Source organism: Hyla sarda, chromosome 3 (assembly GCF_029499605.1).
Source record: "Hyla sarda isolate aHylSar1 chromosome 3, aHylSar1.hap1, whole genome shotgun sequence".
NCBI classification, from domain to species: Eukaryota; Metazoa; Chordata; class Amphibia; order Anura; family Hylidae; genus Hyla; species Hyla sarda.
This window is the reverse complement of record NC_079191.1, coordinates 111239376-111252782: the sequence shown is the minus strand read 5'-3', so window position 1 is coordinate 111252782 and position 13407 is coordinate 111239376. Positions and strand designations below refer to the sequence as shown.

Genomic DNA, 13407 nt, shown 5'->3' with positions numbered 1-13407 from the left:
CTACCTACCTGGCTATCTACAAAACTGCATACCTACCTAGCTAGCTACTTATCTAACTGACTGACTACCGTCCTACGGACTGGCTGGCTACATACCTACATCCACTTCTGGATACATACCTACATCCACTTCTGACCATAGGTCAATAAAGCATGTTTGCTTTCACACATCCCTGGAGTGCTGTTGGACTTCTTTGTGGTCTTGGATCTTACTTTTCAGTCTGTGACTGGGACTGAGCTTATGCACCCTGCACCTTAATTCCCCTGTTTGATTTATTTGGTTGTGGTGCTTCTGCCATTGCTGTTTACCTACCTACATAGCTACCTACCTACCTTTCTACATCCCTACTAAGATAGATAGCTACCTACCTGACTACATCTCTACCTAATTTACTACCTACCTATTTAGCTTGTTATCTACTTAGCTACCTAACTACCTGGCTGCCAATATACCTAGCTATCTACCTAGCCAGCTACCTACTTGGCTACCTGGCTACTTATCTACCTACCTATATATCTACCTGTCTACTTTACCTACCTATCTACGGATGTATTTATATATTAGGGGGCTACCTATCTGAGGATATACCTAAGGACTAACTAATTATCTAATATGTGATCTACTGTGGGGCGTACCTACCTAATGGTGGAATTACCTGCCTACTAAGGGGGATATACCTTTATAATAGGAAACCTACTAACCTACATATTTTTACTGTTTGGGACACATAAGGGGGGGGGGGGCATTTTTACAGTTTGGGGGCTTTTATAATGGGAAATTGTGTAGAGGTGGGGAGGGCACTGGAAAAATGTGGAGTCTGGAAAGTTTCTCCTGCAGATGCTGAAGCTGGTATCTACTACTATATGGACACTGTAAGGGAAGAATACTGATCTGTGTATAGGTGTTTAATTCAGTAAAAGAATGGTGTAGGTCAGTCACAGGTTTTGGGTAGAGCATCTTGTCAGAGCATCTTCAAAACAGCAGGTCTTGTAGGGTATAGGGTGAAAATTGTCAAAGTTACTCAGTTCCTTATACTCAAGTGCTGACTGTTCACTTATATAGCATAGGGATATATGAGATATGGAGCTGATAAAATGTAGACATCAGTAAAGAAAAGTTCTAGAAATTTCCTGACTGACCAGAATGAAAAAAAGATTTTGAATTCCACATTCCAGGAAAAGGATCCTGATAGTTGTAGACCTCTGTCCACAGCCAATGGGGTTCTAGTATTGTTGTGTAATGTAACACTATTGGCTGTGTTGCAAATACTCACTAGGATTTTGTGTAGCGTTACTAACCATGCTATACTATTGGTTTCTGTAAGACTCAGTAATAAATATTAACTACATTTCTGTTAGATTTAATGAACAATGGGAATTTGAAGTATTATTTAGACTTGAAATAAACCATAGACAACCAAATGCCATTTGACACTTAATTTATAAAATTAGTGTGTGAGTTAAGAAACCAGGAGGCCATTCATGAACCCCATTTCTCCCCTACTCTTCATGCTCACTGTGTAATATACCCCACCCCTTGTAAAGTGCCATTGAATTGTGGTTTTAATGTTATAGTTCACTGGTGTAGGAGCATGATCATTCATTGTCCCTTGTGCTGTGAGACAATTGTGAGTATCCATTTCTTATTTATATTTGTGGTTTAAACTTACATATTGTGGTGGCAATAGATCCATATGTGTAGCTGGTGTTGTATAGCCTTTGAAGCGCTTCCACTGACGCCTTTGCTATTTCATCCTGTTAAGGAAACAATGTTAAATGTTCAGAAATATCATATTCTATTTGGTGGATATTTAAATATGTTTTTTCAATTGCGTAACTACAAATGTATAAGGAAGCAGGGAAACGTCTTACTTCAGGGTGACTGCCATTGTGAGTCTGTAAACGTTTTGAGTATGTATTATAGACACTTCACCATCAAAAATTTTCTGTCAGGGCATGTTCACACAGCAACATTTTTGTGGTTTTTGAAGAAACCATTTTGATTTCCACAGCAAAGACCACGCTATGTCAGCTGAAACCCGGCTGCCATTGACTTCAATCAGAGACAAGGAACTTCATGGTCGAACATGTCACATAAAATCCATCATCAGATGATGGAAATAATATAGCACAACCTCAAACCTAATGTCTACAAGTCCGTCAGCCCAAACTAACCATCTGGGCACGGAGAAAATAAATCAGAAAAGCAACCAAGATGTCCATGGTAACTCTGAAGGACCTGCAAAATTTATCCAGAGGACATTTTTTGTGTGCTCCACAAATCAGGCCTTTATAGAATAGTGGCAAAGAAATCCATTCTTGAAAGTGAGCCACAAGAAATCCCATTTGGAGTTTGCCACTAGTGTTGAGCGGCATAGGCCATATTCGAATTCGCGAATATTCGCGAATATATGGACGAATATTCGTCATATATTCGCGAATATTCGCATATTCGTTATATGCTCGTTTTATTGTCGCATACGCGAAATTCGTGCATGCGAAAATTAACATATGTGGGAATTATCATACGCGAAAATTCGTATATGCGAAAATTAGCATATGCGAATTTTCGCACGCCAGTCTCACACAGTAGTATTAGGGCCTTCTTTACACCACACAAGCTGGAAGCAGAGAGGGGTGATCACTGTGATGTGTATTGTGAAGAAAAAAAAAAAAAACGAATATTCGTAATTACGAATATATAGCGCTATATTCGCAAAATTCGCGAATTCGCGAATATGCGATATTCGCGAATAATATTCGAATTGCGAATATTCGCGAGCAACACTATTTGCCACAAGCCTTATACACAGAAACATGTGGAAGAAGGTTATTTGGTTAGTTGAGACCAAAATTAAACTTTTTGGCCTATGTGTTGCGGAAAATCAACACCTCTCATCACCCTGAGCACACCATCTCCACAGTGAAACATGTGGTGGTAGCATCATGCTGTGTGGATGCTTCTTTTCAGCAGACACAGGGAAACTGGTTAGATTGATATAAAGATGAATGGAGCCAAATACAGGACAATCCTTGAAGAGAATCTGATGCAGTCTGTAAAAGACATAAAGGGGTACTCCGCCCCTAGACATCTTATCCCCTGTCTAAAGGATAGAAGATAAGATGTCTGATTGCGGGGGTCCCGCAACTGGGAACCCTCACAATCTCTCCTGCAGCACCCCCTGTTATCTGCTGCATGGAGTGAAGTCCCCCCTCCCATAGAATTGCATTGAGGGGGTGGGTATGACATCACGATTCTCTGGCCCCTGTATCGTGAGTCATCAGGCACGGAAAAAACTTTGCTCCTTGCAGCAGATGACTGGGGGGGGGGGGGGGGCTGCAGGAGAGATTGCGGGGGTTCCCAGCAGTGGGACCCCTGAGATCAGACATCTTATCCCCTATCCTTTAGATAGGGGATAAGATGTCTAGTGCGGAGTACCCCTTTAAGGGGGTACTCCTCCCCTAAACATCTTATTCCCTTTTCCAGTGTCCTGACCACTGCGATCTCTGGCCCGGCACCCCAGTGTTCTGAACATTAATGTTCAGAATGCCAGTTCCGGGCAGCCGTCGTCGTGACGTCACACCCCCTCTATTCATGTCTATGGGAGGGGTTCTGACAGCAGCGTCCGGACCCCCTCGATTATAATTATAATCCCCTATCCTCTGGATAGGGCATAAGATGTCTAGGGGCAGAGTAACCATTCAAGAATGAGACATTGACCCTAAACATACAGCCAGAGCTACAATGGAATGGTTTAGGTCAAAGAATATTAATGTCCTATAATGGCCCAGTCAAAGCCCAGACCTGAATGTAATTTAGATGATAAGACTTGAACATTGCTGTTCACAGATTATTTCCATCCAATCTGACTGAGCTTCAGCTTCTTTGCCAAGAATAATGGTAAAGCATGTTTATCTCTAGTTGTGCAAAGCTGGTAGAGACAGAACCCAAGACTTTCAGCTGTAATTGCAGCAAAAAGTGATTTGACTCAGTATTGACTCAAAAAAATCTAAATGGGAAGAATGCTTATGTAAGGTACTGTATCTATATATTTAAAACATTTCCAGAATGAATGAGAGGAATGGCACTATGCTGATTTCAAAGAAAAGATTCTTGAGAATTGTTATTTTATACACATTTACTAAAATAGACAGGTCACGTGAGATCAGCCGTAATAATGTGGTGTTCCGGCACCTTATTTCATACTGTGCCTTGGTTATTAGTACTCAAAGTTAGAGTCCCTAGGACTGTCGGGGTTTGCTTCCCTAATTAACCCCTAGTCACCCCTTAGTAACTTAATATTTATAAATATCATCTATATAAATATATGTATATGGTGTTACTCACTTGTTTTAGCGTCACAGGACCTGTGGGTCATGTGATCGGTTTACAGAACTCTATGGTTTTGCTAAAGGACCTTTGGTGGTTCTAGTCAGGTGATCACCCACAATCCACTGTAACGGTGAGTGACAGCTGATATGGACCAATCCAAAACGGCCAGCCCCTGGCCATATAAGGGAGCTGCGCCATTTTGTCTCTCTCTTGGGTTGCTGACTCTGGACGAGGTAGGACCTCCGCAGCTCACAAGACAATTACTAGGCCAAAGCCTTGCGACCTAGGCCTGCGCTAGAGACGGATAGTTCTTACAATTCCCTGCTATCTCCGCAAGACCTCTGGACCTAATCTAACCCCTAAATCCAGTGGATCTATACAAGTACAATCCTCCTAATCTTCAGAGAACTTTCCAATCCTAAGCAACTGTCAGTCACTGCTGTGCTGTCTATATGGACTCTGTTATCTGGACTGTTACCGTTACTGCATGTACAGAAAATCTTCGGTAAAGTTCCTGCAAGTTTTAAGTTCAGCACTGCTGTGGACAATCCATTTATTTTACACTCACCTATCGCTCTTGGGAAGGGTGGCGATAGGCCCAGCATCACTACAGAGTTTTAACCCTCACCCTGGCGTCACGGGTGACAAGGGTTAAATTAACCCCTCATATACTACAGCAACACCCCAACTACCCTACACCCCCACCAGGCTACCACAATAACAACTCTACATACGAGAGATGAGATGATCATATGCATTGATCACAAGTCATTCGATATGGACTTACCAGCTTCTTGTGATTTGATGCCTCTTTTTCTGTATATCCATAGGGATATAACAGTAATTGTGAGAATGAATGGACACTTATGTAAGCCTTCAAAGCAGAAAGGTTTTCCCGAATATATGAAGCAACAGCTTTTACTTCAGGTGCAGATTCTGGGGCACTTCCAGCATAGGCTTCACTACAAGGCTCATCATCAAAGTGTATACCTGTACAAGAAAAATATATATGAATGCCTTAGTTTTCTGCTTGCATTATACATGCATACTATAAAATTACTTCTTTCATTACAAGATTATTGGTTTAATAAATTAGAAAAATGTATGTAAGAATAATGTGTGGCAGATATTCACTAAAAAGTATTACTAATCTTTACTGTATTATGCAATACATTTGAATATAAGTTTAAAGGGGTACTCCAGCACTAAGACAACTTATTGCCTATCCAAAGATAGGGGATAAGATGCCTGATCACAGGGGTCCCGCCGCTGGGGACCCCATGATCTTGCACGCAGCACCCCGTTACAATCAGCCAGCTTGCATTGAGGGGGCAGAACGTGATGTCACACAGGGGCGGGGCTGTGACGTCACAATGCTCCAGCCCCGTGATCGCCAGTATTCAGACCCAAAGCGAACATGCTCCGGGTACTGATTGTAACGGGGTGCTGCGTGCAAGATCACAGGGGTCCCCAGCAGCAGGACCCCCGCGATCAGGCATCTTATCCCCTATCCAAAGGATAGGGGATAAGATGTCTTAGCGCAGGAGTACCCCTTTAAATATGTTACTTACCATTCCAAGATGCATTAAAATTCCTGTTAAGATCTGTACCAGTACATTTGTCATTGGGGGTTGGAGCACGATTCTTTCTCCAAAGACGATCCTGATAATGTAACACAATACGAGCATCACTTTATATACAAAATAGGACAGAATAACTGGTATTGTAAAGACTGCCAAAGCTTAATGGACATTATGATCTATTTTGTTTGTGGTTTTGTCTTTTCTTTTCTAACAGATGGATGAGAAGTTCAGCACATATATAAGGTTGTTACCTGCCTTTTAGCAATAAGAACTTTTACCATCAAAACATGGCCTTACATTGGCTGTTCAGTCTCTGTACTCTTTCTCTTTTCCTGCTCAAATCTTTCTGATTAGGGAAGAATCGGGAAGCTGAACATGATGAGCACATGATATTCAGCTTCCTGTAAAAAAGGAAATGTCGCTGTAACCTTATGAACCTTCCTGAGATAAGTTTTAACTGTTCCTTCCACTTGACCACTTGTAGTTACATAAAATTACATCTTCTTTATTAAAAATCCATAAAAATATTTAGTAGACATCCCCATACGAAACCGCATCAGACCGATGTGCTTCTGGTGTTTCTAAATGCACTTACTTATGGTCCTAACTGAGGTATTAGCAGTCTTCTTAAAGGGGTTATCCAGGAAAAAACTTTTTTTTATATATCAACTGGCTCCAGAAAGTTAAACAGATTTGTAAATTACTTCTATTAAAAAAATCTTAATACTTTCAGTACTTATGAGCTGCTGAAGTTGAGCTGTTTTTTTCTGTCTAAGTGCTCTCTGATGACACATGTCTCTGGAACCGCCCAGTTTAGAAGCAAATCCCCATAGCAAACCTCTTCTACTCTGCTCTCTGCTGACATCTCTGCTTGTCTCGGGAACTGCACACTGTTGCCAGACAGAAAACAACAACTCAACTTCAGCAGTTGATAATTATTGAAAGGATTAAGATTTTTTAATAGAAGTAATTTACAAATCTGTTTAACTTTCTGGAGCCAGTTGATATATATAAAAAAGTTTTTTCATGGAATACCCCTTTAAAACATGCATACTACATAGCAATTAGTATTTCTGGTGATAGATTAGCCCCAGCTATGCTGAAGTTCATTTATTTCATTAATGCAACTCGTCTGCTGAAGGAAGCATGAAGTGCTCTAAAATCTCCTGGTAGACGAATGCGTTGACCCTGGACTTAAAGAAGCACAGTGGATGATATGGCCCCCCAAATCATAATAATATATTGGGGATTTGGGGTTTCATGAGCTATAAGCCATAATCATCACAATGGCTTGAACTATCTTGCTTTGCATGTAATGAGTCTCTCTTAATAATTGAACTTTTGCACAATATTCAATTTTTTGAGTTTCACCTTTACAGATAAAATACAAAAATCATAACAAACATAATAATATTAAGATATTGCTCATATATCAGCAAATGCATAGAACATATGTTACATTAGGTATAAGATTTATATAGCTAATGTGTATACATAAAAAAGAAAAATAGCCAGCACAACTACCTAATACACGGGTGCACGCTGCTGTGGCAAATACTGAGTATACCAAAAAGAAAGAAAGGTTGCAGCAGCACTCTTGGTCACAAAATGGAGGCTCATGGCACACTTTTTGATTAAAACATGCTGCAGTTTTTGTGAAATTGTGACAACTTTTAGCAATTTAACAAAAATTGTGGTAATAAACAGATTTTAACACACTTTACTTTTTTTTTCGTATTAATGGGGTAATCCAGGAATATAAAAACAGAGCCAATTTCTTTCAAAAATAGCTCCACCTCTGTCCCTAGGTTGTGTGTGGTATTACAACTTGGCTCCATTCCCTTCAATGGAACGGAGCTGCAGAACCACATCCAACCTGGAGACAGATGGGGAGCATTTTCTTGAAAGAAATTAGCTTTGCTTTTCTATTCCTGGATAATGCCTTTAAGGGTATGTATGAAGGTATAGCAGCTAAGTATACAATGGGCCCAGCAGGAACAACAATAGCCAGGCTGGATACTAGTAGAATATGCGACCACCCTCCTTGTGTGTTAGTGTGTTCTGCAGCCTTCTAGAGCCATACACCTTGGTGGCTGTAGTTAATGTTGATTAGTGTGCAAAATGTTAGCTAGACAGCCCTAGAAGCCCAAAACCAGGAAATGATAAAATTTTCCTGTTTGTGGACTTTATTGTGCTCCCACTGCTGAATAGGTAAGTTATTTAACCCCTTAAGGACCAGGCCATTTTACACCTTAGGACCAGAGCGTTTTTTGAACATCTGACCACTGTCACTTTAAACATTAATAACTCTGGAATGATTTTACCTATCATTCTGATTCCGAGTCAGTTTTTTCATGACATATTCTACTTTATGTTATTGGTAAAATGTTGTTGATACTTGCATCGTTTCTTTCCAAAATTCCAAAATTTGATGAAAAAATTGAACATTTTGCATTTTTCTAACTTTGAAGCTCTCTGCTTGTAAGGAAAATGGATATTCCAAATATTTTTTTTTTAAATTCACATATACAATATGTCCACTTTATGTTTGCATCATAAAATTGACGTGTTTTTACTTTTGGAAGACACCAGAGGGCTTCAAAGTTCAGCAGCAATTTTCCAATTTTTCACAAAATTTCCAAAATCACAATTTTTCAGGGACCAGTTCAGGTTTGAAGTGGATTTGAAGGGTCTTCATCTTAGAAATACCCCACAAATGACCCCATTATAAAAACTGCACCCCCAAAGTATTCAAAATGACATTCAGTAAATGTTTTAACCCTTTAGGTGTTTCACAGGAATAGCAGCAAAGTGAAGGAGAAAATTCACAATCTTCATTTTTTACACTCGCATGTTCTTGTAGACGCAATTTTTGAATTTTTACAAGGGGTAAAAGGAGAAAATGTATACTTATATTTGTAGCCCAATGTCTCTCGAGTAAGCACATACCTCATATGTCTATGTAAATTGTTCGGCGGGCGCAGTAATGGGCTCAGAAGCGAAGGAGCGACAAGGGGATTTTGGAGGGTACGTTTTTCTGAAATGGTTTTTGGGGGGCATGTTGCATTTAGGAAGCCCCTATGGTGCCAGGACCGCATAAAATACCCACATGGCATACCATTTTGGAAACTAGACCCCTTGAGGAACGTAACAAGGAATAAAGTGAGCCTTAATACCCCACAGGGGTTTCACGACATTTGCATACGTAAAAAAAAAAAATCACTAAAATGTGTGTTTCCCCCCAAAATTTCACATTTTTGCAAGGGTTAATAGCAGAAATTACCCCCCAAATTTGTAACCCCATCTCTTCTTGGTATGGAGGTACCCCATAAGTTGACCTGAAGCGCACTACGGGCGAACTACAATGCTCAGAAGAGAAGGAGTCATATTTGGCTTTTTGAGAGCAAATTTTGCTCGGGGGGCATGTCGCATTTAGGAAGCCCCTATGGTGCTAGGACAGCAAAATAACCCCCACATGGCATACCATTTTGGAAACTAGACCCCTTGAGGAACGTAACAAGGGGTACAGTGAACATTTACCCCCCACTGGTGTCTGTCAGATCTTTGGAACAGTGGGCTGTACAACATTTTTTATTTGCACAGCCCACTGTTGCAAAGATCTGTCAGACACCAGTGGGGTGTAAATTCTCACTGCACCCCTCATTACATTCCGTGAGGGGTGTAGTTTCCGAAATGGGGTCACAATTGGGGTTTTGTTTTTTTTGCGTTTGTCAAAACCGCTGTAACAATCAGCCACCGCTGTGCAAATCACCTCAAATATACATGGTGCACTCTCCCTTCTGGGCCTTGTTGTGCGCCCCCAGAGCACTTTGCGCCCACATATGGGGTATCTCCGTAGTCGGGAGAAGTTGCATTACAAATTTTGGGGGGCTTTTTTCCCCTTTTAACTCTTGTCTAAATGAAAAGTATAGGGCAACACCAGCATGTTAGTGTAAAAAATTTATTTTTTTACACTAACATGCCGGTGTAGACCCCAACTTCACCTTTTCATAAGGGGTGAAAGGAGAAAAAGCCCCCCAAAATTTGTTAGGAAATTTCTCCTGAGTACGGCGATACCCCATATGTGACCCTAAACTGTTGCCTTGAAATACGACAGGGCTCCGAAGTGAGAGCGCCATGTGCATTTGATGCCTGAATTAGGCATTTGCATAGGGGTATTCTACACCAGTGATTCCCAAACAGGGTGCCTCCAGCTGTTGCAAAGCTCCCAGCATGCCTGGACAGTCAACGGCTGTCCGGCAATACTGGGAGTTGTTGTTTTGCAACAGCTGGATGCTCCATTTTGAAAACAGTGGCGTACCAGACGTTTTTCATTTTTATTGGGGAGGGGAGGGGGGCTGTGTAGGGGTATGTGTATATGTAGTGTTTTTTACTTTTTATTTTATTTTGTGATAGTGTAGTGTAGTGTAGTGTTTTTAGGGTACAGTCACACGGGCGGGGGATTACAGCGAGTTACCCGCTGTGAGTTTGAGCTGCCGTGCAAAATTTGCTGCATTGCAAACTTGCAGCCTGATACGCACTGTAAGCCCCCTGCCCATGTGAATGTACCCTGTACATTCACATGGGGGGGGGGGGGGGGGGGGGAACCTCCAGCTGTTGAAAAACTACAACTCCCAGCATGCACAGTCTATCAGTGCATGCTGGTAGTTATAATTTTGCAACAGCTGGAGGCACACGGGTTGGGAAACACTGAGTTAGGAAACAGACAATGTTTCCCAACCAGCGTGCCTCCAGCTGTTGCAAAACCACAACTCCCAAACATTCTCAGGCATGCTGGAAGTAGTAGTTCGGCAACATCTATAGAGCCAGATGTTGCCGAACTACAACTCCCAGCCTGCTTGGAGTTGTAGTTTTGCAACATCTGGAGGACTACAGTTTGCAGACCACTAATACAGTGGTTCCCAATCTGTGCCCTTCCAGATGTTGCAAAACTACAACTCCCAGTATGCCAAAACTGTCCAGGCATGCTGGGAGTTGTAGTTCTGCAACATCTGAAGGGCCAGATGTTCCAGAACTACAACTCCCAGCATGCCTGGACAGAAAGGGCATGCTGAGGATGTGTAGTTTTGCAACATCTGGAAGGGCACAGTGGTCTCCAAACTGTGGACCTCCAGATGTTGCAAAACTACAACTCCCAGCATGACCAGATGCCAAGGGCTGTCTGGGCATGCTGGGAGTTGTAGTATACAGGGTCCCAATACAGCAATGCATGTCGCTTTACGGCAACGTTCATTGCTGTAAAGGGCCCGACCGCGGCTGAAGAGGAACTCACCTGTCGCCGCCGTCTTCATCGCCGGGATCCGGGTCTTCAGGGACAAGGTAAGTACCGGGGCCGGGCCCCAGCACTCCCCCGTCCCCCGCTGCATCCTCCGGTCTTCCTCCCGTCCTCTCCGGACTTCCAGGGGCCGGGCAGGGCGGGAGAAAGTAACCGCCCCTCCCCCCTGCGATTGGTCGGTAAACTAACCGAAGAATCGCAGGGGATTGGAGGAGGTGGCAGGCTTGCCACCTCGCTCCTATACTTTAGCATGGTCCTGGCTGTCTGTGACAGCCGGGATCATGCAAAATTACTGGGCGGTCAGGTCCCAGAGACCCGATCAGCCCAGGATTGCCGCAGATCGCACATGGCCCCCCTCGGCGTTTGCCCTGGATGCCTGCTGAAGCATTTCAGCAGGCATCCGGTTCCGATCTCTGCCCGGGTAGCGGCAGGGACCGGAAAACGCCATGACGTCCAGGACGTCATTGGTCCTTAAGAGATTAAATGAGCACTGTCACCAACTTTATTTTTTGATATGTTGTAGTACTTATGTACTACAACATATCTCTAATATACTTTTATTATTTTTTTTTTTAATTAAAATGGTTTAATTTACATTTGAAAACTGGCCACTAGGGGTCTCCCTCCTAGTGGCTGGCTGCAGCCTGGCGTGACGTCCTGCCTGAAAAAGGACTGATTTTGGCCTGGCAATCAGTTCTTTTTTAGTTAGGCTGCACTCGCTCCCTGCCTTTCAATCAGACAGGCAGGGAGCGAGCGCATTGGCTCCCCGGCCACTGGCTGGGAGGCCACTCCTCCCGCACATCGCCGCCGCCTTGTCGCCGCCGCCGCTGTCCCTGCACGCCCGCTGCCGGACTCTGCAGTAAGTGTAATGAGGGAACGGGGTATGCGGGAGGGGGGTTTGTGATGGAGGGAACGGGGTATGCGGGGGAGGGGTTGTGATGTAGGGAACGCGGTATGGCGCGGGGGGAGGGAGACGGAGGGGACGGGCTAGCGCCGCAGCGCCGCATGTAACTAACTAATAGTTTATCTACACAGGGTGCCTCCCGCTGTTTCAATACTACAACTCCCAGCATGCCCTGACAGCCAATAGATGTCAGGGCAAGCTGGGAGTTGTAGTGGTGAAACAGCTGGAGGCACCCTGTGTAGATGAACTAAGGGCGGAAGTCCCCCCCCCAGCAGGCATCAGTGATGTGGTGCCTGCTGGGGAAGTCTGCCTGGTAGTGAGCACACTGCCAGGCAGACAAAAGGCATTTTTAATATAGTAAAAATAAAAATTAAAAGCAGGGAGGGGGTTAGGGATAGATTAGCAATAGGCAGGGACAGAAAAAAAAATAGGATGGTGGGAGCTACCCTTTAAGGATCGTCTGACTTTGTTAGCTAGTTGATGTTGCTTCTCTCAGGATATGTTACTTTAGCTTAGGCCTTCATAGACATATTCAGAAACATACTTGGTATGTATATTCATAAAAATCTCTCCTATTCTCCATTTTTAACCACCATCTAATAGTTAGCAATTAATCCCTCTACAGATCTTTAAATATTGTATGCCTTTATCTTTTGCATTACTTTCTGTACAGTAATGTTTTATATTTTTAATACTCACACTTGTCCAAGAAAAAACATAGCCATCAACATTAAATACAGGCAAGACATGGAATGTGAAACTGTTCAGTAGCTTTGTCATTTCTTTGTCCTTTCCATATGTTCTTATTGCCTGGTTAGGATGTGAAAAAAGGTGTATTTACAATAAAATAATATACCTAAATAATGAACACAAGTTGTTGGTAAAAGACTATAAAACTTGAACGGAAGATAAAGAAAACAAAAGAGAAATAGCAAGGTCTTCTAGAAAAAACGTAGTTTTATGTAGAAAACATGAAACTAAGTTCTAAAAGAGGCATTCTAATATTTGTTGTACTTATGTAGTACATAGGCTTTAAGATTCTCTATTAGAGAATAATGTATATGCTTTTGTACATGCCTATTTTAGTTGATGTGTAATGTGTAGGTTGTCTGCCATCTTGATTCTTATCTCCCCCATGATATGTTGTCCTAATGCTGCCTATATTTCCATGGCTTTGAGGAGGCAAAATCGTATTAGTGTCATTGCTTTTAGTCCAATGTATATGCAGCAAGTGATAGATCATTGACTTAGAACTTCAGTCATCTAACGGGCACTATAGAGTATTATATAAG

The 13407-nt window shown here is 42.4% G+C and overlaps 1 protein-coding gene across 1 annotated transcript in view; it reads right to left on the bottom strand.

Moving 5' to 3' along the window:
* Positions 1-13407, bottom strand: part of LOC130360984 (mast cell carboxypeptidase A-like) — a 29245-nt gene that overhangs the window by 1741 nt on the left and 14097 nt on the right. Inside the window, exons 7-10 of the mRNA XM_056563546.1 lie at positions 12815-12925; positions 5904-5994; positions 5120-5322; positions 1670-1754 (exon numbers count right to left, since the gene is read on the bottom strand). Of these exons, the coding sequence (XP_056419521.1) occupies positions 1670-1754; positions 5120-5322; positions 5904-5994; positions 12815-12925 (490 nt within the window). The remainder of the gene's footprint in view (positions 1-1669; positions 1755-5119; positions 5323-5903; positions 5995-12814; positions 12926-13407) is intronic.